This window comes from Oncorhynchus gorbuscha, linkage group LG12 (genome assembly GCF_021184085.1).
Source record: "Oncorhynchus gorbuscha isolate QuinsamMale2020 ecotype Even-year linkage group LG12, OgorEven_v1.0, whole genome shotgun sequence".
Taxonomy (NCBI): Eukaryota; Metazoa; Chordata; class Actinopteri; order Salmoniformes; family Salmonidae; genus Oncorhynchus; species Oncorhynchus gorbuscha.
Window position 1 is genome coordinate 72,922,346 of NC_060184.1, and position 25,077 is coordinate 72,947,422.

The following is a 25,077-nucleotide window of genomic DNA, read 5'->3' on the forward strand; positions in this document are numbered from 1 at the left end:
AATAGAGGGCGTCTTGTCCTGATCCTGTATTCATCCCATTCATCAGTCTAATAGAGGGTGTCTTGTCCTGATCCTGTATTCATCAGTCTAATAGAGGGTGTCTTGTCCTGATCCTGTATTCATCAGTCTAATAGAGGGCGTCTTGTCCTGCTCCTGTATTCATCAGTCTAATAGAGGGCGTCTTGTCCTGATCCTGTATTCATCAGTCTAATAGAGGGTGTCTTGTCCTGATCCTGCATTCATCAGTCTAATAGAGGGTGTCTTGTCCTGATCCTGTATTCATCCCATTCATCAGTCTAATAGAGGGTGTCTTGTCCTGATCCTGTATTCATCAGTCTAATAGAGGGCGTCTTGTCCTGATCCTGTATTCATCAGTCTAATAGATCCTGTATTCATCAGTCTAATAGAGGGTGTCTTGTCCTGATCCTGTATTCATTCATCAGTCTAATAGAGGGTGTCTTGTCCTGATCCTGTATTCATCAGTCTAATAGAGGGTGTCTTGTCCTGATCCTGTATTCATCAGTCTAATAGAGGGTGTCTTGTCCTGATCCTGTATTCATCAGTCAGGGTGTCTTGTCCTGTCCTATTCATCAGTCTAATAGAGGGTGTCTTGTCCTGATCCTGTATTCATCAGTCTAATAGAGGGTGTCTTGTCCTGATCCTGTATTCATCAGTCTAATAGAGGGCGTCTTGTCCTGATCCTGCATTCATCCCAGTCATCAGTCTAATAGAGGGTGTCTTGTCCTGATCCTGTATTCATCAGTCTAATAGAGGGCGTCTTGTCCTGCTCCTGTATTCATCCCATTCATCAGTCTAATAGAGGGTGTTTGTCCTTGTCTCCCCTGAATTCATCCCAGTCATCAGTCTAATAGAGGGTGTCTTGTCCTTCTCCTGAAATCTGCTCCTGTATTCATCCCATTCATCAGTCTAATAGAGGGTGTCTTGTCCTGCTCCTGTATTCATCAGTCTAATAGAGGGCGTCTTGTCCTGCTCCTGTATTCATCAGTCTAATAGAGGGCGTCTTGTCCTGCTCCTGTATTCATCAGTCTAATAGAGGGCGTCTTGTCCTGATCCTGCATTCATCCCAGTCATCAGTCTAATAGAGGGCGTCTTGTCCTGCTCCTGTATTCATCCCATTCATCAGTCTAATAGAGGGTGTTTGTCCGGCTCCCGAATTCATCCCAGTCATCAGTCTAATAGAGGGTGTCTTGTCCTTCTCCTGAAATCTGCTCCTGTATTCATCCCATTCATCAGTCTAATAGAGGGTGTCTTGTCCTGCTCCTGTATTCATCAGTCTAATAGAGGGCGTCTTGTCCTGATCCTGTATTCATCAGTCTAATAGAGGGTGTCTTGTCCTGCTCCTGTATTCATCAGTCTAATAGAGGGTGTCTTGTCCTGCTCCTGTATTCATCAGTCTAATAGAGGGCGTCTTGTCCTGATCCTGTATTCATCCCATTCATCAGTCTAATAGAGGGCGTCTTGTCCCGATCCTGTATTCATCCCATTCATCAGTCTAATAGAGGGTGTCTTGTCCTGCTCCTGTATTCATCAGTCTAATAGAGGGTGTCTTGTCCTGATCCTGTATTCATCAGTCTAATAGAGGGTGTCTTGTCCTGCTCCTGTATTCATCAGTCTAATAGAGGGTGTCTTGTCCTGCTCCTGTATTCATCAGTCTAATAGAGGGTGTCTTGTCCTGCTCCTGTATTCATCAGTCTAATAGAGGGCGTCTTGTCCTGATCCTGTATTCATCCCATTCATCAGTCTAATAGAGGGTGTCTTGTCCTGATCCTGTATTCATCAGTCTAATAGAGGGTGTCTTGTCCTGCTCCTGTATTCATCAGTCTAATAGAGGGTGTCTTGTCCTGCTCCTGTATTCATCCCATTCATCAGTCTAATAGAGGTTGTCTTGTCCTGCTCCCGAATTCATCCCAGTCATCAGTCTAATAGAGGGTGTCTTGTCCTTCTCCTGAAATCTGCTCCTGTATTCATCCCATTCATCAGTCTAATAGAGGTTGTCTTGTCCTGCTCCCGAATTCATCCCATTCATCAGTCTAATAGAGCGTGTCTTGTCCTGCTCCTGTATTCATCCCATTCATCAGTCTAATAGAGCGTGTCTTGTCCTGCTCCTGTATTTCAGTCTAATCCTGTCCTGATCCTGTATTCATCAGTCTAATAGAGGGCGTCTTGTCCTGTCCTGTATTCATCAGTCTAATAGAGGGCGTCTTGTCCTGATCCTGTATTCATCAGTCTAATAGATCCTGTATTCATCAGGTCCTGTCTGTATTTGTCCTGTCCTCCTGTATTCATCAGTCTAATAGAGGGTGTCTTGTCCTGATCCTGTATTCATCAGTCTAATAGAGGGCGTCTTGTCCTGATCCTGTATTCATCAGTCTAATAGAGGGTGTCTTGTCCTGCTCCTGTATTCATCAGTCTAATAGAGGGCGTCTTTCATCCTGTATTCATCAGTCTAATAGAGGGTGTCTTGTCCTGTCCTGTATTCATCAGTCTAATAGAGGGTGTCTTGTCCTTCTGTATTCATCAGTCTAATAGAGGGTCTTGTCCTGATCTTGTCCTGATCCTGTATTCATCCCATTCATCAGTCTAATAGAGGGCGTCTTGTCCTGCTCCTGTATTCATCAGTCTAATAGAGGGTGTCTTGTCCTGATCCTGTATTCATCAGTCTAATAGAGGGTGTCTTGTCCTGATCCTGTATTCATCAGTCTAATAGAGGGTGTCTTGTCCTGCTCCTGTATTCATCAGTCTAATAGAGGGTGTCTTGTCCTGATCCTGTATTCATCAGTCTAATAGAGGGTGTCTTGTCCTGATCCTGTATTCATCCCATTCATCAGTCTAATAGAGGGTGTCTTGTCCTGCTCCTGTATTCATCAGTCTAATAGAGGGCGTCTTGTCCTGATCCTGTATTCATCAGTCTAATAGAGGGCGTCTTGTCCTGATCCTGTATTCATCAGTCTAATAGAGGGTGTCTTGTCCTGCGCCTGTATTCATCAGTCTAATAGAGGGCGTCTTGTCCTGATCCTGTATTCATCAGTCTAATAGAGGGTGTCTTGTCCTGATCCTGTATTCATCAGTCTAATAGAGGGTGTCTTGTCCTGATCCTGTATTCATCAGTCTAATAGAGGGTGTCTTGTCCTGATCCTGTATTCATCAGTCTAATAGAGGGTGTCTTGTCCTGATCCTGTATTCATCAGTCTAATAGAGGGTGTCTTGTCCTGATCCTGTATTCATCAGTCTAATAGAGGGTGTCTTGTCCTGATCCTGTATTCATCCCAGTCATCAGCAACAGAGCATTGGGGTAGGTGTATGTCTGGCATCAATGTGTGCGCAATTACAATGATAATTTAATGTGGTCAGTTAAAAAATATATATAACATATTGTTGACACGTAGGCTATGGTGTAAGGGAATGTTTTGCCCTGTGTGGTTTTGTGGGTTTTGACACCACAAAACCATAACAAACCATAAAATTACTACCATGGTAGGTTGTGCTGGTTTCTACACTTTTATGTACTGTAGGTGTCATAACCAGCCATAAAACAACGTCACAATAGGTCTAAATATGTCATGACAGTGTTATGACCATATTATAACAAGTTATAACAAGTTGTGTCAGCTGTCATGACAGTGTTATGACCATATTATAACAGGTTATGACAAGTTGTGTCAGCTGTCATGACTGTTATGACGCTGAGTGTAAAGTGTTACCTATTCATTACACTTTCCTAACCCTAAAACTGCCTAAATAATCTACAAAATAAGAGTATTATTAAATCTACCTGAGACGGAGACGAATATGCATATATTAGATGACTTTTCATTGATCCCTATATTCTGAATCGTTCTCTACAGATATTCTAGTTAATCTGTCGAGAAAAATGTAATTAAAAATGTACACCAAATTTAAAGGGATGGCCTTAGATAAAGGTCCTGAAAACCCTATTTAATGAAAACTCCACGAGAAAATATGTTGGCCAGCAAGTGGGTTTTCAGTGTTTGAATTAAAATGTGTGCAGAGCTCAAGGCAACCACACCTGCAAATTCTAAATACCAACTACTGATAAGACCTTAGGAAATGACACCTTTCTTACGCACGCCTTTCCTATGTCTGAATTGGGCCCTATAAGTCACAGAGTAGGCTCGCCACGCTATTTCTCAACACTACCCTGGTCCCAGATCTGTTTGTGCTATATAGCCAACTCCTATGGTTGCAGCTAGGGATGTGGCGGTCACATAATTTCGTCAGCCGGTGATTGTCAAACAAATAACTGAGTCTAACGGTAATTCACCGTTAGTTAACAAACACATTTAGCATCTCCTGGCTTCCACACATTTTACAAGCCATTTTAAAAAGGCTCATAAATCCATGTAATATAGCCTAGACCTTCACAATAAATCTATGATTTACTTTAGACAGTTCTAAAGAAGCATGATATGAAGAAAATGTAGTCTATTTCAGAAGAAAAAAATAGCGTACTGTTGTTTTTAAGAGTTATTAATGTAACTTTGGTTGTTCTACAAACATTAGGCCAAATGTTTTGATTTGTAATACATTGTAAGGCTGCATGATGAGACTAATGATGATTTGAAAAAGTGCTTGAAAGGCATTGAGCTCTGCTTTGTTTTTTTTTTGCGCAGGCTGTACACACTCCAATAGTCTCTCATTAACAATTTGACAAGCACTTGATAATGCCTCGAATTTAACGGCGGCATCCCCTTTGTGACTGTAATGCTCCCTAAAAAAAAACATGCCTTTTGCGGCCCAGAGTGCTGTGCCCTTCTCACGGAGCGTGCTGCGCAATCCGAAGCGTCTCCCACTCGCTCTCCGTCACGTGATTGGGTCTTTCTCACAGGCTACAAGTTAAGACAGACATCGGGGAAGCAACTCCTTATCCAATTCCGAGGTGCATATTGAAGATATTCGAAGAAATGTCCACATTTACTTTGTTAGCCAACAATAAGAGTAGGCCTAAAGAACAGCAAAAGCACTAGCCTGTCAATCTACCATCCCCCAAAGTACAAAAGTTATTTTGGGACAGTTGTGGGTTGCGATAGATCCCAAATTAATACAACCACTAACATCAAAAAAACTGTTTTATGCAATGGGTGACGCACCAGATCAGAACGTTTAGTTTAAAATGTTGATAAACTATTAGGCTTTTTCTTCACATTATAAGTGCAGCAATGAGCACAAGGCAGTAAGTAGGCTATACGCACGAATGTCCATTAGCAGAAAACACCATTAGCAAAAGTGACCACAAATGCAATAATGCATGTAATGCTTTTATTATAAAGTTGCATTTTTATGGGGAAAATTAGCTTCCCCAAACTTGAAACTCACGAGCTGCTTATGTATGCCAGTCAGGCTCTTACAACCCTTGTAAAGCGGATTCATGTCCTTCATTTTAAAGAAGTTATTTGGCCGCTTTAGTTGTGATACAAACCTTATTAAAACATACAGCCCTATGGGTTAGGCTACACGAGGTGTGCGAATATAATGAGAAAAAGGTTAAAAAAATAGACATCGTTTCTTGCCTTACGCTGGGCATCATTCACAAGTGATATGCTAATATTGTAACTCATCACACTAATCTTGATTTAATCTGGTCTTTACATATACTAAATAATATATATGTTTAAAATATGTTTTGATTTAGAATGGACCATTATCATGTACCTGTATCAAAACAGGGGCAGTGGAAAAAATACATGTCATCTATGCACTTAAATAGTGATTGGAGGATACATTGCCCAGTGTTATTTTTTTTCTTCATGCCAGCCAGGTAGGCTATACTCCTGTTGTAAATATAAGCAACGTGCTTAATATTAGGAGAGTTGAGAAATAAACATAGTAGGCCTAGCATATAGAAAGATGGGATCCTCCTCTTTTTAATAGAGGCCATCACTCTGTTTCTTCTGCAATTGCATAGACTATAGAAATGTTGTGCAACATGAGCTCTCATGAAGTGTTTGATTAGATTTTCAAATACATTTGTATTGATGTCAGAGTGATTATAAAGACAATTGAGTGCTGAGTACCAGGCTGTTAGCAAGTTTGGTAGGCTACTAACGGCCAGCAGCAGTGTCAGAGCTTGGAGAAACCTAATTACCGTGACTAAATGGTCATGTGAAATTTGACTGCCTTCATGACTTGTGACCGCCGGTGTGGCGGTAATACCAGGTTATTTATACACCACGCCGACTAACTGAAAAGACAGCATCACAATACTAAGATAACATCCCCTTTTCCCACTGACCTATCGCATGAGTCTTCAGCCGAGCCCAAAGCTACATAGCCCAGGGGTGTAAACCCCTTCACTCCCATCCACTCCTGTGATTTAATAGCCTGGAGTTATTGATTCATTAAAAAGGTCCAGCCAGTTCTCACTTCGCCCAGAGCAAGCCTTTAACTGCCCTCGAGGCAGGGAGAAGAGAGATGAGGAAGTGATCAGTAATGCCTTGATTACTTTAGTGGACTAACACAGTCTACTAGGCTCCTGTGTGGCTGTGTGTCTGGGTGGGCGTTCAATGGACAGTTCACAACCTCACTCCACACTGAGAAGAATATGAATAATCTCAATGCTGCATACATCATCCTAATGGGGTCAGAGTGTGTGCATCACTTCAATGGGGCCAGAGTGTGCGCATCACTTCAATGGGGCCAGCGTGTGTACATCACCTCAATGGGGCCAGAGTGTGTACATCACCTCAATGGGGCCAGAGTGTGTACATCACCTCAATGGGGCCAGAGTGTGTACATCACCTCAATGGGGCCAGCGTGTGTACATCACCTCAATGGGGCCAGAGTGTGTACATCACCTCAATGGGGCCAGAGTGTGCGCATCACCTCAATGGGGCCAGAGTGTGCGCATCACTTCAATGGGGCCAGCGTGTGCACATCACCTCAATGGGGCCAGCGTGTGTACATCACCTCAATGGGGCCAGCGTGTGTACATCATCCTAATGGGGCCAGAGTGTGTACATCACCTCAATGGGGCCAGAGTGTGCGCATCACCTCAATGGGGCCAGAGTGTGCGCATCACTTCAATGGGGCCAGCGTGTGCACATCACCTCAATGGGGCCAGCGTGTGTACATCACCTCAATGGGGCCAGCGTGTGTACATCACCTCAATGGGGCCAGAGTGTGTACATCACCTCAATGGGGCCAGAGTGTGTACATCACCTCAATGGGGCCAGAGTGTGTACATCACCTCAATGGGGCCAGAGTGTGTACATCACCTCAATGGGGCCAGAGTGTGTACATCACCTCAATGGGGCCAGAGTGTGTACATCACCTCAATGGGGCCAGAGTGTGTACATCACCTCAATGGGGCCAGAGTGTGTACATCACCTCAATGGGGCCAGAGTGTGTACATCACCTCAATGGGGCCAGAGTGTGTACATCACCTCAATGGGGCAAGCGTGTGTACATCACCTCAATGGGGCCAGAGTGTGTACATCACCTCAATGGGGCCAGCGTGTACATCACCTCAATGGGGCAAGCGTGTGTATGTGTATGAGGAAGGGAATGGCAGACAACATTTCCTGCTTTGAGGTGACTGTGCCCCATTTCCTGTTTATTCTGGGAATGACTGAGAGGGAGAGTAGGAAAGAGGAAGCAGAAACAAAAAAGGAAGGAGGAAAGATGTAGAGCTGAGTGAGTGACCCATTTTCAGAAAAGCATCAGGCTGGCAGTGTGTACTACACTATACTACAGGCCTGGTAAGAGACAGAAGACCGTGTGTAGTATATTATACAGGCCTGGTAAGAGACAACATAGTGTGTACTATACTGTACAGGCCTGGTAAGAGACAGTAGACAATAACTACTACTGCTACACTGTCTTCCTATACCTACAACTAGACTGTCTTCCTATACCTACAACTAGACTGTCTTCCTATACCTACAACTAGACTGTCTTCCTATACCTACAACTAGACTGTCTTCCTATACCTACAACTAGACTGTCTTCCTACAACTAGACTGTCTTCCTACAACTAGACTGTCTTCCTACAACTACTACTAGACTGTCTTCCTATACCCACAACTACTACTAGACTGTCTTCCTATACCCACAACTACTACTAGACTCTCTTCCTATACCCACAATTACTACTAGACTGTCTTCCTATACCCACAACTACAACTAGACTGTCTTCCTATACCCACAACTACTACTAGACTGTCTTCCTATACCCACAACTACTACTAGACTGTCTTCCTATACCCACAACTACTACTAGACTGTCGTCCTATACCCACAACTACTACTAGACTGTCGTCCTATACCCACAACTACTACTAGACGGTCTTCCTATACCCACAACTACTACTAGACTGTCTTCCTATAACTACAACTACTACTACACTGTCTTCCAATAACCACCACCACTCCACTTTCCTCCCATACTTTCTACATTCTCATGTTAGGAATTAGGCCTAACTAACTGACTGATTGATTGACCCAGGCATGCAGCAGACTGACTTGACCCTGCCTTCTCCAAAACAGAGCCTTCTCCAAAGACAGCTTAGAGCAGACTGGACTACTGTTTACCAGCTAGTGTCAATGTGCCAACAAGCCAGTAGTCTAGTTTAGTGGAGTCAGGACAACCAGGGAATGGCACTGAGTGAGAGATGGATTTCCAAGAGAGACCGTTCAAGATTGACTGCAAAATTTGACATTATCCATGCCTTCAAAACAGGCTACTAGGGGCAACAGTGAGCGCTATTACCAACAAGTAGTCTTGGGTTTTGCCAGGACCTTGTGTATGAGGGTTGTGGATAAGTGTAATCTCACGACTCTGGATCTGAAGGGTTCCACCCCAGTCATGCATACTGTTTTTTCTTTTTAAAATGTACCCTATCCAAAACTTTAACCCTTACGGTAACCATTCAGAATGAGTGACTAAACTTAACCCTTAACTTAAAAATTTGACATTTGGAGAAATGGAATGCTAGAGCAGGAGAAACAAAAACACAGAAATTTGACGTTTGGAGAATGTGGTTATACATCTACTTCTGCAGTGAGACAGAGCTTGTTGCAATTTCGCCCTCCGTGCAAAAGATGTAAGATGTGGAGCCGTATATGGCAGGCCCATAAAATGACAGGACATCAAGTCGTAAAGGTTTATTCCAGCCCCGCACCCTCTGCGGAACCAATGTACTTTCTCTCCACTCGGTCAGCTGAACAGGTCTCCACAGAGTCAAACATAACGACAAGACAGAACAGTAAATCCCTGTTAAATCTCATTTAAGAAAGTGAAAACAACTGTCTACTGGGAAGACTAGCTGTGTGTGTGTGTGTGTGTGTGTGTGTGTGTGTGTGTGTGTGTGTGTGTGTGTGTGTGTGTGTGTGTGTGTGTGTGTGTGTGTGTGTGTGTGTGTGTGTGTGTGTGTGTGTGTGTGTGTGTGTGTGTATGTGTGTGTGTGTGTGTGTCATACCGTTCCATGTGAAGATCTTTCTTGTTCCCCACCAACATGATGGGTACTCTGCAGAAAACAAAGTCCTGTCAGTCAAACGAATCAGTGAAACACTGTGTATATATATGTATGTATATATATTGAAACATTGTCAGATAGCGGATCAGTCTACTTACTGTACTTTACCCACCATATCCAATAATTTTTCGTGGATAACTTTTATTACTTCAAAACTACAAAAGAAAACAAAAAAAAAGGTCATTCAATCTTTTATGATCAGTCCAAATAAAAAGAAAGCATTAAATAAAACTCCTACTAGACACAAGAACAGAGTCAACAGAACATTACTAAATCTATTCTCAAAGAAATCATCTTACAATGGTTTAACAGTTGAATAGTTAACAATTGGGTCTAGAAATGTGTGTAAAAATGCTTACTTGTACTTAAATGCATTCTTAAATGGGTGTAAAGCTTGACATTTTCTAGGTCGGACAATGTTAAATCTGCAACATGTTGGTGTCCAGCATATCAAATGGCTTCATTCTCTGTCCCCGGCACCTCCAGTCTGTGTGTGTGGGCGCGTGTGTGTGCGCGAATAAGCAGCAACACCATCTGAGAGCTAAGTGGGTGCTGATCCATCCACATCTTCACAATAACAATAATAAGAAGGATAAATTAAACCACATCCTTTTATCACCTACATAGATTTTTAATAGGGGACTCATCAAAAGATAATCATTTGCTCATTAAATGTGTTACGTTGGTATGGATTTGGAGAGGGCTGATGGGAGGCATAACCTACCATGATTACATAACCTACCATGATTACATTGACAAACGTTGCCTAATGACCAGACTGGGACAAAATCAGGGCTGCGTTCAAAAAAAAAGAAGAGGACTGTTGCGGTTGAACCATTGCTTGAAATCGATACGACATAAGCTTTGATACGAGAAGAAACCTCCCTCAAATAAGAACCATCAATACTACTGTACTTAATGTGCCATTTCAATACTACTGTACTTAACCATGTGCTATTTGTTTGCTTGTTAGATGCCTTTCCAACATCTAGTTGAGGACTGTTGTTCCATCAGTGTCATAGTCTACTGTAGAGGCCTGTATAACTCAACCCAATGTAGCAGGCGTATAATAAATGCCTTAGTGTCGTAGTTTTTTTCTGGCCTTGAGGAGAAAAAGAAGAGGGGGAGGTTCTCTTCTGCACTGTTGAACCAATCCAGTAAATGTGGAGGAGGAGTTAAGATGGGGAGTTGCCTTGTTAACGTCCAAAAGGAGAAGTCAAGTCACAGGCTCTCTTTCAATTTCCTCTGAAAATCAGATGAATCTGCTTTTTTTAAAACCCAGCCGAGGGTGAGCTAGACCTGACGCAGGGTTTGAGACTCAATATAAAATGACGAACGTTGAGTCCCAATCTGGTCAGTAGAAATGCATGTAAATCAATGGGGATATTAACTAAATTTGACATCATTAACTGGCCAGCAGGAAGACATGACAGGATGGGGTTAGGAACAGATTTCTCCAGGCAACGTCTCCCTAGGCCCGCTCCCATGGCATCTTACATAAGTCTCTGGGGCACACACACACACAGCATCCTAGGCTCCAGTAGAATAGTCTTACACAGGACAAAGCATTTGCTACAGTATGAATCCTGTTTAAATTATTGTCTAGAAATGTATGGAGGAATTACAGGAGAGAAAATGCAGTAGTAGAGTTATCAGGAAGCCCTTGAAAAAGAGACTCTGGGTCTTAATGAGCTTTTCCTGGTTAAATATAATATGACTTTAATTTTGGTCAACTCTCTGCAGTCAGGAGAACTTCTGTAGTTGTTTACATTTACATTACATTTAAGTCATTTAGCAGACGCTCTTATCCAGAGCGACTTACAAATTGGTGCATTCACCTTATGACATCCAGTGGAACAGTCACTTGTTCATTCTCGTATTAACGGTGAGAGTGAGAAGCTGACAGAGAGACACAGACAAAGAGAGAGAGAGAGACAGAGGGAGACTGGAGGGGGAAAATCAATCATTTCCAGGCCCAGGGACATGTACTAGTCTGTGGCGACCTAAATGCCAGAACCGGACAAGAACCTGACACCCTCAGCACACAAGGGGACAGCATTCCCTCCCACATATGCCCCCCTAGACACGACTATGACAACATAACCAACAAAAACGGGTCACAACTCCTGTAGCTCTGTCGCACGCTGGGTATGTACATAGTCAATGGTAGGCTTCGAGGGGACTCCTATGGTAGGTACACCTACCTATAGCTCATCTCTTGGCAGTAGTACTGTAGACTACTTTATCACTGACCTCAACCCAGAGTCTCTCAGAGCGTTCACAGTCAGCCCACTGACACCCCTATCAGACCAAATCAAAATCACAGTCTACTTGAACAGAGCAATACTCAATCATGAGGCATCAAAGCCAAAGGAACTGAGTGAAATGCTATAGATGGAAGGAATGCAGTTTGGAAACCTACCAAAAATCAATTAGGCAACAACAAATTCAATCCCTTTTAGACAATTTCCTGGGTAAAACATTCCACTGTAATAGTGAAGGTGTAAACTTGGCAGTAGAAAATCTTAACAGTATATTTGACCTCTCAGCTTCCCTATCAAATCTAAAAATATCAAATAGAAAACTGAAGACAATGAACAAATGACAAATGGTTTGATATATTATTATGAAGAATGCAAAAACCTAAGAAAGAAATTGAGAAACCTGTCCAACCAAAAACATAGACCCGGAAAACCTGAGTCTACACCTTCACTATGGTGAATCACTAAAACAATACAGAAATACACTAAGGAAAAAGAAGGAACAGCACATCAGACGTGAGCTCAATGTAATTGAAGAATCCATAGACTAACCACTTCTGGGAAAATTGGAAAACACTAAGCAAACAACAACACAAATAATTATCTATCCAAAAAGGAGATGTATGGGTAAACCTTTTCTCCAATCTTTTTGGCTCTATAACAAAGAATAAAGAGCAAAAACATATACACTGCTCAAAAAAATAAAGGGAACACTAAAATAACACATCGTAGATCTGAATGAATGAAATCATCTTATTAAATACTTTTTTCTTTACATAGTTGAATGTGCTGACAAAAATCACAAATTATCAATGGGAATCAAATTTATCAACCCATGAAGGTATGGATTTGGAGTCACACTCAAAATTAAAGTGGAAAACCACACTACAGACTGATCCAACTTTGATGTAATGTCCTTAAAACAAGTCAAAATGAGGCTCAGTAGTGTGTGTGGCCTCCACGTGCCTGTATGACCTCCCTACAATGCCTGGGCATGCTCCTTATGAGGTGGCGGATGGTCTCCTGAGGGATCTCCTCCCAGACCTGGACTAAAGCATCCGCCAACTCCTGGACAGTCTGTGGTGCAACGTGGCATTTGTGGATGGAGCGAGACATGATGTCCCAGATGTGCTCAATTGGATTCAGGTCTGGGAAACGGGCGGGCCAGTCCATAGCATCAATGCCTTCCTCTTGCAGGAACTGCTGACACACTCCAGCCACATGAGGTCTAGCATTGTCTTGCATTAGGAGGAACCCAGGGCCAACCGCACCAGCATATGGTCTCACAAGGGGTCTGAGGATCTCCTCTCGGTACCTAATGGCATTCAGGCTACCTCTGGTAAGCACATGGAGGGCTGTGCGGCCCCCCCAAAGAAATGCCACCCCACACCATGACTGACCCACCGCCAAACCAGTCATGCTGGAGGATGTTGCAGGCAGCAGAACGTTCTCCACGGCGTCTCCAGACTGTCACATGTGCTCAGTGTGCACCTGCTTTCATCTGTGAAGAGCACAGGGCGCCAGTGGCGAATTTTCCAATCTTGGTGTTCTCTGGCAAATGCCAAACGTCCTGCACAGTGTTGGGCTGTAAGCACAACCCCCACCTGTGGACATTGGGTCCTCATACCACCCTCATGGAGTCTGTTTCTGACCATTTGAGCAGACACATGCACATTTGTGGCCTGCTGGAGGTCATTTTGCAGGGCTCTGGCAGTGCTCCTCCTTGCACAAAGGCAGAGGTAGCGGTCCTGCTGCTGGGTTGTTGCCCTCCTACGGCCTCCTCCACGTCTCCTGATGTACTGGCCTGTCTCCTGGTAGCACCTCCATGCTCTGGACACCACCTTGACAGACACAGCAAACCTTCTTGTCACAGCTCGCATTGATGTACCATCCTGGATGAGCTGCACTAACTGAGCCACTTGTGTGGGTTGTAGACTCAGTCTCATGCTACCACTAGAGTGAAAGCACCGCCAGCATTCAAAAGTGACCAAAACATCAGCCAGGAAGCATAAGAACTGAGAAGTGGTCTGTGGTCACCACCTGCAGAACCACTCCTTTATTGGGGGTGTCTTGCTAATTGCCTATAATTTCCACCTGTTGTCTATTCCATTTGCACAACAGCATGTGAAATGTATTGTCAATCAGTGTTGCTTCCTAAGTGGACAGTTTGATTTCACAGAAGTGTGATTGACTTGGAGTTATATTGTGTTGTTTAAGTGTTCCCTTTATTTTTTTGAGCAGTGTACATGATCAAATACAAATCTTAGAATCAACTATTAAAGACTACCAGAATCCACTGGATTCTCCAATTTCCTTGAATGAGTTACAGGACAAAATAAAAACTCTCCAACCCAAAAATGCCTGTGGTGTTGATGGTATCCTTAATGAAATGATCAAATATACAGACAACAAATTCCAATTGGCTATAGTAAAACTAACATCATCCTTAGCTCTGGCATCTTCCCCAATATTTGGAACCAAGGACTGATCACCCCAATCCACAAAAGTAGAGACAAATTTGACCCCAATAACTACCGTGGAATATGCCTCAACAGTAACCTTGGGAAAATCCTCTGCATTATCAATAACAGCAGACTCGTACATTTCCTCAATGAAAACAATATACTGAGCAAATGTCAAATTGGCTTTTTACCAAATTACCGTACAACAGACCACGTATTCACCCTGCACACCCTAATTGACAAACAAACAAACCAAAACAAAGGCAAAGTCTTCTCATGCTATGTTGATTTCAAAAAAGCATTCGACTCAGGGTCTGCTATACAGGGTCTGCTATACAAATTGATGGAAAGTGGTGTTGGGGGTAAAGCATACGACATTATAAAATCCATGTACACAAACAACAAGTGTGCGGTTAAAATTGGCACACAAATTCCTTCACACAGGGTCGTGGGGTGAGACAGGGATGCAGCTTAAGCCCCACCCTCTTCAACATATATATCAACGGATTGGCGAGGGCACTAGAAAAGTCTGCAACACCTGGCCTCACCCTACTAGAATCCGAAGTCAAATGTCTACTGTTTGCTGATGATCTGGTGCTTCTGTCACCAACCAAGGAGAGCCTACAGCAGCACCTAGATCTTCTGCACAGATTCTGTCAGACCTGGGCCCTGATAGTAAATCTCAGTAAGACCAAAATAATTCTGTTCCAAAAAAGGTACAATCGCCATGACCACAAATACAAATTCCATCTAGACACTGTTGCCCTAGAGCACACAAAAAACTATACATACCTTGGCCTAAACATCAGCGCCACAGGTAACTTCCACAAAGCTATGAATGATCTGAGACAAGGCAAGAAGGGCATTCTATGCCATCAAAAGGAACATACATTTCAACATAACAATTAGGATCTGGCTAAAAATACTTCAATCCGTCATAGTGCCCATTGCCCTTTATGGTTGTGAGGTCTGGGGTCCGCTCACAAACCAAGACTTCACAAAATGGGACAAACACCAAATTGAGACTCTGCATGCAGAATTCTGCAAAAATATCCCCCGTGTACAACGTAGAACACCAAATAATGCATGCAGAGCAGAATTAGGCCGATACCCACTAATTACCAAAATCCAGAAGAGAGACGTTACAACCACTTAAATGGAAGCGATTCCCAAACCTTCCATAACAAAGCCATCACCGACAGAGAGATGAACCCGGAGAAGAGTCCCCTAAGCAAGCTGGTCCTGGGGCTCTGTTCACAAACACACCCTAATATATATATATATATATATATATATATATATATATATATATATATGGTGTGTTTGTGTTTGTGAACAGAGCCCCATATATATATATATGACATTTGTAATGTCTTTATTGTTTTGAAACTTCTGTATGTGTAACGTTTACTGTTCATTTTTATTGTTTATTTCACTTTTGTATATTATCTACCTCACTTGCTTTGGCAATGTTAACACATGTTTCCCATGCCAATAAAGCCCCTTGAATTGAATTGAGAGACAGAGAGAGACAGCAGAAAGAAAAAAAGCACAGAGACCCAAATAATGGTGAATTACGCCTTCATTACTGTGAGACAAAAAAAAAACGTTTAAAAAAATCCAAACAAGAGGAATTACGATAGAAAATGGTGACATATGGACAACCTATTTTAAAACACTCTACAACACCGTTCAAATTGACAAACGCAGAACGCCAAATTCATGAGAAGTTGAATGTATTAGAAAAAGCTTTAAAGGACAATCAAAATCCATTGGACTCCCCAATTACTGACCAGGAGCTCTATAAGAAACTTCAGGTCCTCAAATTTAAAAAGCATGCAGACCTGATGACATCCTAACTGAGATGCTCAAATTCACTAGTGCAACCTTTCAATTGGCTATATTAAAACTGTTTAATTTGATCCTGAGTGTAGGTTATTTCCCTGACATCGGGAATCAAGGACTCATAACCCCTATCTTTAAAAACAGAGACAAATTTGACCCTAACAATTACAGAGGTATTTGTGTGAACAGTAACCTGGGGAAGGTTTTCTGTAGTATTATAAATGTAAGAGTTCTACTCTTCCTTAATAAGCACAATGTCTTGAGTAAAAGCCCAATTGGATTTATACCAAAACATTGCACGACTGATCATATTTACACCCTACACACCCTGATAATAAACATGTCCACCAAAATATACGCTTGCTTTATCGACTTCCAAAAAGCATTTGATTCTATTTGGCATACAGTACTGTTCTACAAAGTTATTGAAAGTGGTGTAGGTGGTAAAACATATGACATAATTAAATCAATGTATTCTGGGAATTCTGTTAAATAACAGAATTCTTTAACCAGGGGCGTGGCCTTCGCCAGGGTTGCAAGCTGAGCCCTGCACTCTTCAATATTTACATCAACAAATTGGCCACTATTCTAGAAAAATCCTCAGCCCCTGGTGTTAGTCTCCACAATTCAGAGGTTAAATGCCTAATCTTCGCAGATGACCTATGCCTGCTGTTACCCACAGAACATGGCCAACAGCAGAGCCTGGACCTGCTAGAGCAGTACTGCCAGGCCTGAGCCCTGGCATTAAAACCCAAAAAGACAAAATTAATGATTTTCCAGAGAAGATCCAGATCAAGGAATTAGGCTCTTGCTCAAAGCCAAAATGCTGAGCCTGGGCTATATCTTTAGAAAACACAATGCATGCTATTTCACCATCACATTAGGCTAATTTCAAAACTGGATATATTCAAGAAACAGAACATAGCTCAAATGCAGGTAAAATTGGTACTAGGCTACTATTTCTGGCCTTTTAGACAATTCCATAATATCGACGTGGCAGAATAGCAATCTTCTAAAATTACTGCATTTCCGGTATTCACTCAGGTAGAAAACAGAAAGTGGATTTTAGTCAATAAAAAAACCTCATCAAATCAATATAAGGGATTCTCGCTACATTCACAAACAACAGTGTTTAACCTGGAGCAGTAGCACAACACAGGATATATTACGCTATAGGACTACTATCATTAGATATTCCCACTAGTGTTAGAGTACTCACTACAGAGGCCTTGCTCCTATAAAGTCCTTATATATGACAGAGAGAGAGAGAGAGAAAGAGAGTGAGTGTGTAATTGAGAGATGGATGGAGTGAGGAAAGAGAGTAGGATGGAGAGGAAGCCAGTGAGACGGGAGAGGTGGTGAGGTTAAGAGAGAAGAGGCGAGGGAGGAGAGAGATAGATGGAATGATTTGATCTCCAGCTCACATGGCGGCAAGGTAGAACACACACCCCACATGCGCTAGAAACGACCATCTCTGATTCATATATTTCAGCTACCTCTAATACTGCAACATACAGAAGCCCTGTTCCATACAATAGCATACAGATAGAAATGTGAAAGATCAGAGGCACTATTTGTAATTTAATATTCACCAAAATAACATACTACACGTCTTCCCTTTCAAACGTGACTAGATCTTTAATTTCAAACTAGCAGAGGCACAAAATAATGAGATTTTCATTGAGAACGTATTGATTTGGCAGGTGTTCGAGCTCACTTTGAATAATAATAGCTGCAATGGTTTATTCATGCCTTTTATTAGAGAGAGAGAGAGGAGAGCTACCAGATAGATTCAAAGAAACCTTAAGCGACGAGATCACTCAGGGATAAGCAACGAAGCTTTAGCAGCAGTATGAAGGGGAGGGCGGAGCTTACCTACCTTTTATTTGACGTGACAGAATACACCAAAATGTATCCGTTGATGTCTATGGAGTAGGTCTGTGGGAAAATGGAGTATTCATCCTGCCAGAGAGAAAGAAGCCTTTTGTGGAAGGATTCGTCAAACATCAGAGAGAGAGAATGTCTACCCTACGATGGGAAAAATGAGGAACTGTAGCTACTGTATGTGAAATGAGGCTGAATAAGGATGTCAATTGAGATCTAATCTACACCTGGTCTAATCTACACTGCCCCTGGTCTAATCTACACCTGGTCCAATCTACACTGCCCCTGGTCTAATCTACAACTGGTCCAATCTACACTGCCCCTGGTCTAATCTACAACTGGTCCAATCTACACTGCCCCTGGTCTAATCTACAACTGGTCCAATCTACACTGCCCCTGGTCTAATCTACAACTGGTCCAATCTACACTGCCCCTGGTCTAATCTACAACTGGTCCAATCTTCACGGCCCCTGGTCCAGTCTACACGGCCCCTGGTCCAGTCTACACGGCCCCTGGTCCAGTCTACACGGCCCCTGGTCCAGTCTACACGGCCCCTGGTCCAGTCTACACGGCCCCTGGTCCAGTCTACACGGCCCCTGGTCCAGTCTAAACGGCCCCTGGTCCAGTCTAAACGGCCCCTGGTCCAGTCTACACTGCCCCTGGTCCAATCTACACTACACCAGGTATTAAAAATATTTTATGTTGGCTCTCACAGAGTGGCCCACTGGCAGTCTGACCACAACATTCTGATGCGTGAGAAGTCTCTCCACTGGTAAGAGGGACACACCTGTCCAGCTGTGTCAACCAACTGCAGGTGGTACTCCTGACCATTCACTGTGATCATCTTTGTAAACGCTGAGGAGAGAGAGAGAGAGAGAGAAAGGAAGACTAAAGTTGTGTTTACACTAGCAGTCATTCTGATCTTTTGGTCACCAATTGGTCTTTTGACCAATCAGATACTCTTTTGCTGTGTATTGGGCTGCCTGTGTAAATGCAGCCTTAGAGTTCCTAAGTGATTCTACCCACCTACAGTTCTGTCAGAGGTATTATAAAAGAACATAGAATTAGCAAGACATGTAGGAGACACAAAGAACGTCTCATTCATTACAAATAAGAAGGCCATTTCTCCACATCGCTTTTATGAGCCCATGACAAATCATGGTGAAGCAGAGAGAGAACATGTTGATGTAGTGCTGAGATCATAACACAGTGGAAGTGACGTGTTTAAATCAACTAGAACAGGCAGGACTGAGACACATTCTGATTGGGCTGTGACTCTGGATGACTGGAACTGAACTTCCTGCCTGCCGACTGCCCAACAGACTACAGGCTACTCCCTCCAAGCTCATGGGCAAGACCACATGTACACCACTTTCTTCTTCAAGGTGAGTGGAGGTGAAAACCCATATCCACCCTTGTGCTTCATCACAGAAGGTGAAAACCCATATCCACCCTTGTGCCTCATCACAGAAGGTGAAAACCCATATCCATCCTTGTGCTTCATCACAGAAGGTGAAAACCCATATCCACCCTTGTGCCTCATCACAGAAGGTGAAAACCCATATCCATCCTTGTGCTTCATCACAGAAGGTGAAAACCCATATCCACCCTTGTGCTTCATCACAGAAGGTGAAAACCCATATCCACCCTTGTGCTTCATCACAGAAGGTGAAAACCCATATCCACCCCTTGTGCCTCATCACAGAAGGTGAAAACCCATATCCACCCTTGTGCTTCATCACAGAAGGTGAAAACCCATATCCACCCTTGTGCCTCATCACAGAAGGTGAAAACCCATATCCACCCTTGTGCTTCATCACAGAAGGTGAAAACCCATATCCACCCTTGTGCCTCGCCTCATAACAGGTGGTGGAGGTGAAAACTAGGAGGTCGACCGACTAATCGGAATTGACGATTAATTAGGGCTGATTTCAAGTTTTCATAGCAATCGGTAATCACCATTTTTGGACACGGATCATGGCCGATTACATTGCACTCCACGAGGAGACTGCTTTGCAGGCTGACTACCTGTTATGTGAGTGCAGCAAGGAGCCAAGGTAAGGTGCTAGCTAGCATTAAAGGTATCTTATAAAAAACAATCAATCTTAACATAATCACTAGTTAACTACACATGGTTGACGATATTACTAGTTTATCTAGCGTGTCCTGCGTTGCATATAATCGATGAGGAGCCTGTTAATTTATCATTGAATCACAGCCTACTTGGCCAAACGGGTGATGATTTAAGAACATTCGTGAAAAAAAGCACTGTCGTTGCACCAATGTACCTAACCATAAACATCAACACACAAGTATATCTTTTTAAACCTGCATATTTAGTTAATATTGCCTTCTAACATTAATTTATTTTAACTAGGGAAATTGTGTCACTTATCTTGCGTTCTGTGCAACAGAGTCAGGGTATATGCAGCAGTTTGGGTCGCCTGGCTCGTCGCGAACTGTGTGAAGACTATTTCTTCCTAACAAAGACAGCCAACTTCGCCAATCGGGGGATGATTTAACAAAAGTGCATTTGCGAAAAAAGCACAATCGTTGCACAAATGTACCTAACCTTAAACATAAATGCCTTTCTTAAAATCAATACACAGAAGTATATTTTGTTAAGAAATTCAGGTTAGCAGGCAATATTAAACTAGGGAAATTGTGTCACTTCTCTTGCGTTCATTGCACAGAGTCAGGGTATATACAACAGTTTGGGCCACCTGGCTCGTTGTGAACTAATTTGCAAGAATTTTACGTAATTATGACATAACATTGAAGGTTGTGCAATGTAACAGGAATATTTAGACTTATGGATGCCACCCGTTAGATAAAATACGGAACGGTTCCGTATTTCACTGAAAGAAAAAAAGTTTTGTTTTCGAAATCATAGTTTCCAGATTTGACCATATTAATGACCAAAATGCCCAAATTTCTGTGTGTTATGTTATAATTAAGTATATGATTTGATAGAGCAGTCGGACTGAGCGGTGGTAGGCAGCAGCAGGCTCGTAAGCATTCATTCAAACTGCACTTTTGTGCGTTTGCCAGCAGCTCTTCGCTGTGCTTCAAGCATTTGAGCTGTTTATGACTTCAAGCCTATCAACTCCAGAGTTAGTTAGCGGGGTGCATGCTAATAGCGTTTCAATCGGTGACGTCACTCGCTCTGAGACCTTGAAGTAGTTTTTCCCCTTGCTCTGTAAGGGCCATGGCTTTTGTGGAGCGATGGGTAACGATGCTTCATGGGTAGCGGTTGTCGATGTGTTCCTGGTTCCAGGTAGGGGCGAGGAGAGGGACGGAAGCTATACTGTTACACTGGCAATACTAAAGTGCCGATAAGAACATCCAATAGTCAAAGGTATAGGAAATACGAATCGTATAGAGAGAAATAGTCCTATAATTCCTACCAACCTAAAACGTCTTACCTGGGAATATTGAAGACTCATGTTAAAAGGAACCACCAGCTTTCATATGTTCTCATGTTCTGAGCAAGGAACTGAAACGTTAGCTCTTTTACATGGCACATATTGCACTTTTACTTTCTTCTCCAACACTTTGTTTTTGCATTATTTAAACCAAATTGAACATGTTAAAAAATATATATATTTTTTCATTTAATTTTTTTAAAGCCGATTAATCGGTATTGGCTTTTTTTGGTCCTGCAATAATCGCTATCGGTGTTGAAAAATCAAAATCGGTCGACCTCTAGTGAAAACCCATAACCACCTTTGTGCCTCATCACAGGAGGTGGTTCTGTGGTGACCGGAGGGCTGGGATCACAGGTGAGCGAAGGGGGTTTTCTTCAGTGGCTTATTTAAGCGCGACACACACACATAAACACACCGAAATAGCAGGAAAGACTGCCAAATCCACATCACAATTGTAGTATAGTAGAATCATGTTTGTAGAATGAAAGCCAGCACAATTTATAAATGGGAAGCATTCTACGTTCCTGGGCTTAGAGACGCAGCTGAGGCAATCAAGCATTTCATTCACAAAAAAATAAGCCCTGGCTGGCTAAAAATAACTAGACGTTCCTTTCACCGGAGGCTGCATGGATGGAAGCTCCAAGCCTTAAGACACCGTAGATACAGTAGGCAGGAACACAGTCTATCCTAGGAGTATTAAGCTACTGTAACATGCATTAAACTGTGTGCTCCGTGCTAACAAAGGGAGCAATGCCATACCAACAATGTGTATTGCGCGCATGTATGTCTGACAGAAGCGTGTGTGAGGTAGACCACTACCTTCTGTCAAAACGACTGTTCATTCACAAACATCAGAAACGACTGTTCATTCACAAACGACTGTTCATTCACAAACATCAGAAAAGACTGTTCATTCGCAAACGACTGTTCATTCAAACATCAGAAACAACTGTTCATTCACAAACATCAGAAATGCTCCCCTGGCTCTCCACGCAAATAGTTTGTAGTGGCGATGAAACAGAGTCCTCTCACACAACCCACTAATAGAAATGCTCCTATTGAAGAGAGAAAGGGAGTGCATGTGTGTGTGAGCAAACAAGTGTGTACTTGGGTGCCCTTTCTAATAGTGTGTGTACTTATATATTGTTCTTTTGTGGTGTGGTTTTCATATAAACCCTTGGGCTTCCAACCACACCCGCACACCCCTTAGAAAAAGTTTTTAAAAAAATCTGTATTGTTTTCTCTGGTGCAAATAAATAAATAAAGTGTCTGCTGAGTCAGAGTTGTGTGAACTTCACCATGAATGAGGAGCCTAGAGACATGCACCTGTCTGTGTCCAGAACTCAGAAACCTGGAGGGGGACCGGTGATGACATCACACACTTACTGTTTTCAATGGTTGGGTCATATGAGTCGACAAACTGGCCTTCCACAAACTGTATTGTCAAGGAGGATTTACCTGCAAAGGAGAAAATGGAGAATCTTCGCTGATCGATGTCCTTTGATTAACACATGTTGTAATTCATCAGCATTATAGGGAAAGGCCAAGTACTCTGACTTCCTTGTGTGAATGCAGAGGCCTTACTCCATCTAAACGCTCCTATACAGCCCTTATATATAATATATATGTCGCAGCCTGTTGCTATAACAATAGAGAGTGGAGTACTGCTATGCATGGTTGGAGAGACATGAACACTCTTGCTCTGTGGGAAAAGCCCGGAGGAGTGGAGCTTCAGAATGAATGAGAAGCTCGCTCCCATTTTCAACGCTCTACTAGTCTCGCATCAATGCTGAATGATCACCTCCCAGTCCAAAATGAACTCTCGTCTCCCCGGGAGGTGAAAATCCAGGGACACACACATGCAGATGATTGAGATTAATAAAAAAAATAGGCTACATAGTTTGAAATGCTTTCAGATTCTTTGTGGATTCCACTTGTAGTATGTTGGGCTCTTTCAGCGAAGGATAGTCACAATGTGTAGGAAATGTACACCATTCGAACACGGTTTCAGTTTAGGTTTGAGGAAAACACATTGGAAAATCACAGAATCAGTTGTGGAAAAAAATACACAATTTCATCATTGAGTAAAAGTAAAGTTACCTTAATAGAAAATGACTCAAGTAAAAGTGAAAGTCACCCAGTAAAAATACTATTTGAGTAAAAGTCTAAAATTCACACTGATATCACACTGATTTGTCTGGTTAAAAAAGTTGGCTTGGGCCAGACTAAATTGGTCAAATAGAAATAGATTGAGATTTTTGATCATTTTGAATTAAATACAGTTGAAGTCGGAAGTATATATACACACCTTAGCCAAATACATTTAAACTCAGTATTTCACAATTCCTGACATTTAATCCTAGTAAAATCTCAGTTTTAGGTCAGTTAGGATCACCACTTTATTTTAAGAATGCGAAATGTCAGAATAATAGTAGAGAGAATTATTTATTTCAGCTTTTATTTCTTTCATCAAATTCCAAGTGGGTGAGAAGTTATATACACTAAATTAGTATTTGGTAGCATTGCCTTTACATTGTTTAACTTGGGTCAAATGTTTCAGGTAGCCTTCCACAAGCTTCCCACAATAAGTTGGGTGAATTTTGGCCCATTCCTCCTGACAGAGCTGATGTAACTGAGTCAGGTTTGTAGGCCTCCTTGTTGGCCACACACTTTTTCAGTTCTGCCCACAAATGTTCTATGGGATTGAGATCAGGGCTTTGTGATGGTCACTCCAATACCTGTCCTTAAGCCATTTTGATACAGCTTTGGAAGTATACATGGGGTCATGCTCCAGTCGGAAGAACCAGCAACCAGATGTTGCTTCAATATATCCACATTTTCCTGCCATCTATTTTGTGAAGTGCACCAGTCCCTCCTGCAGCAAAGCACCCCCACAACATGATGCTGCCACCCCTGTGCTTCACGGTTGGGATGGTGTTCTTCAACTTGCAAGCCTCCCCCTTTTTCCTCCAAACATAACGATGGTCATTATGGCCAAACAGTTCTATTTTGGTTTCATCAGACCAGAGGACAACCTTTGTCCCCATGTGCAGTTGCAAACTGTAGTCTGGCTTTTTTATTCAGGTTTTTGAGCAGTGGTTTCTTCCTTGCTGAGCGGCCTTTCAGGTTATGTCAATATAGGACTCGTTTTACTGTGGATATAGATATTTTTGTACCGGTTTCCTCCAGCATCTTCACAAGGTCCTTTGCTGTTGTTCTGGGATTGATTTGCACTTTTTACACCAAAGTACGTTCATCTCTAGGAGACAGAACGTGTCTCCTTCTTGAGTGGTATGATGGCTGTGGTCCCATGGGTACTATTGTTTGTACAGATGAACGTGGTACCTTCAGGCGTTTGGAAATTGCTCCCAAGGATGAACCAGACGTGTGGAGGTCTACCATTTTTTTCTGAGGTCTTGGCTGATTTATTTTGATTTTCCCATGATGTCAAGCAAAGAGGCACTGAGTTTGAAGGTAGGCCTTGAAATACATCCACAGGTACACCTCCAATTGACTCAAATTATGTCAATTAGCCTATCAGAAGCTTCTAAAGCCATGACATTATTTTCTGGAATTTTCCCAGCTGTTTAAAGGCAAAGTCAACTTAGTGTATGTAAACTTCTGACCCACTGGAATTGTGATTCAGTGAATTATAAGTGAAATAATCTGTAAACAATTGTTGGAT

General features: G+C 42.4%; 1 protein-coding gene across 3 annotated transcripts in view; it reads right to left on the reverse strand.

Annotated features, from left to right (window-relative positions):
• LOC123991375 (GTP-binding protein Rheb) overlaps nt 1–25,077 on the reverse strand; it is a 59,708-nt gene that overhangs the window by 23,911 nt on the left and 10,720 nt on the right. For 2 of the 3 annotated variants that reach the window (XM_046292896.1, XM_046292898.1), the window contains exons 2-6: nt 22,779–22,850; nt 18,752–18,819; nt 17,960–18,042; nt 9,611–9,667; nt 9,456–9,503 (exon numbers count right to left, since the gene is read on the reverse strand). In XM_046292896.1, the coding sequence (XP_046148852.1) occupies nt 9,456–9,503; nt 9,611–9,667; nt 17,960–18,042; nt 18,752–18,819; nt 22,779–22,850 (328 nt within the window). The remainder of the gene's footprint in view (nt 1–9,455; nt 9,504–9,610; nt 9,668–17,959; nt 18,043–18,751; nt 18,820–22,778; nt 22,851–25,077) is intronic. The other variant, XM_046292897.1, reaches the window with a different exon arrangement.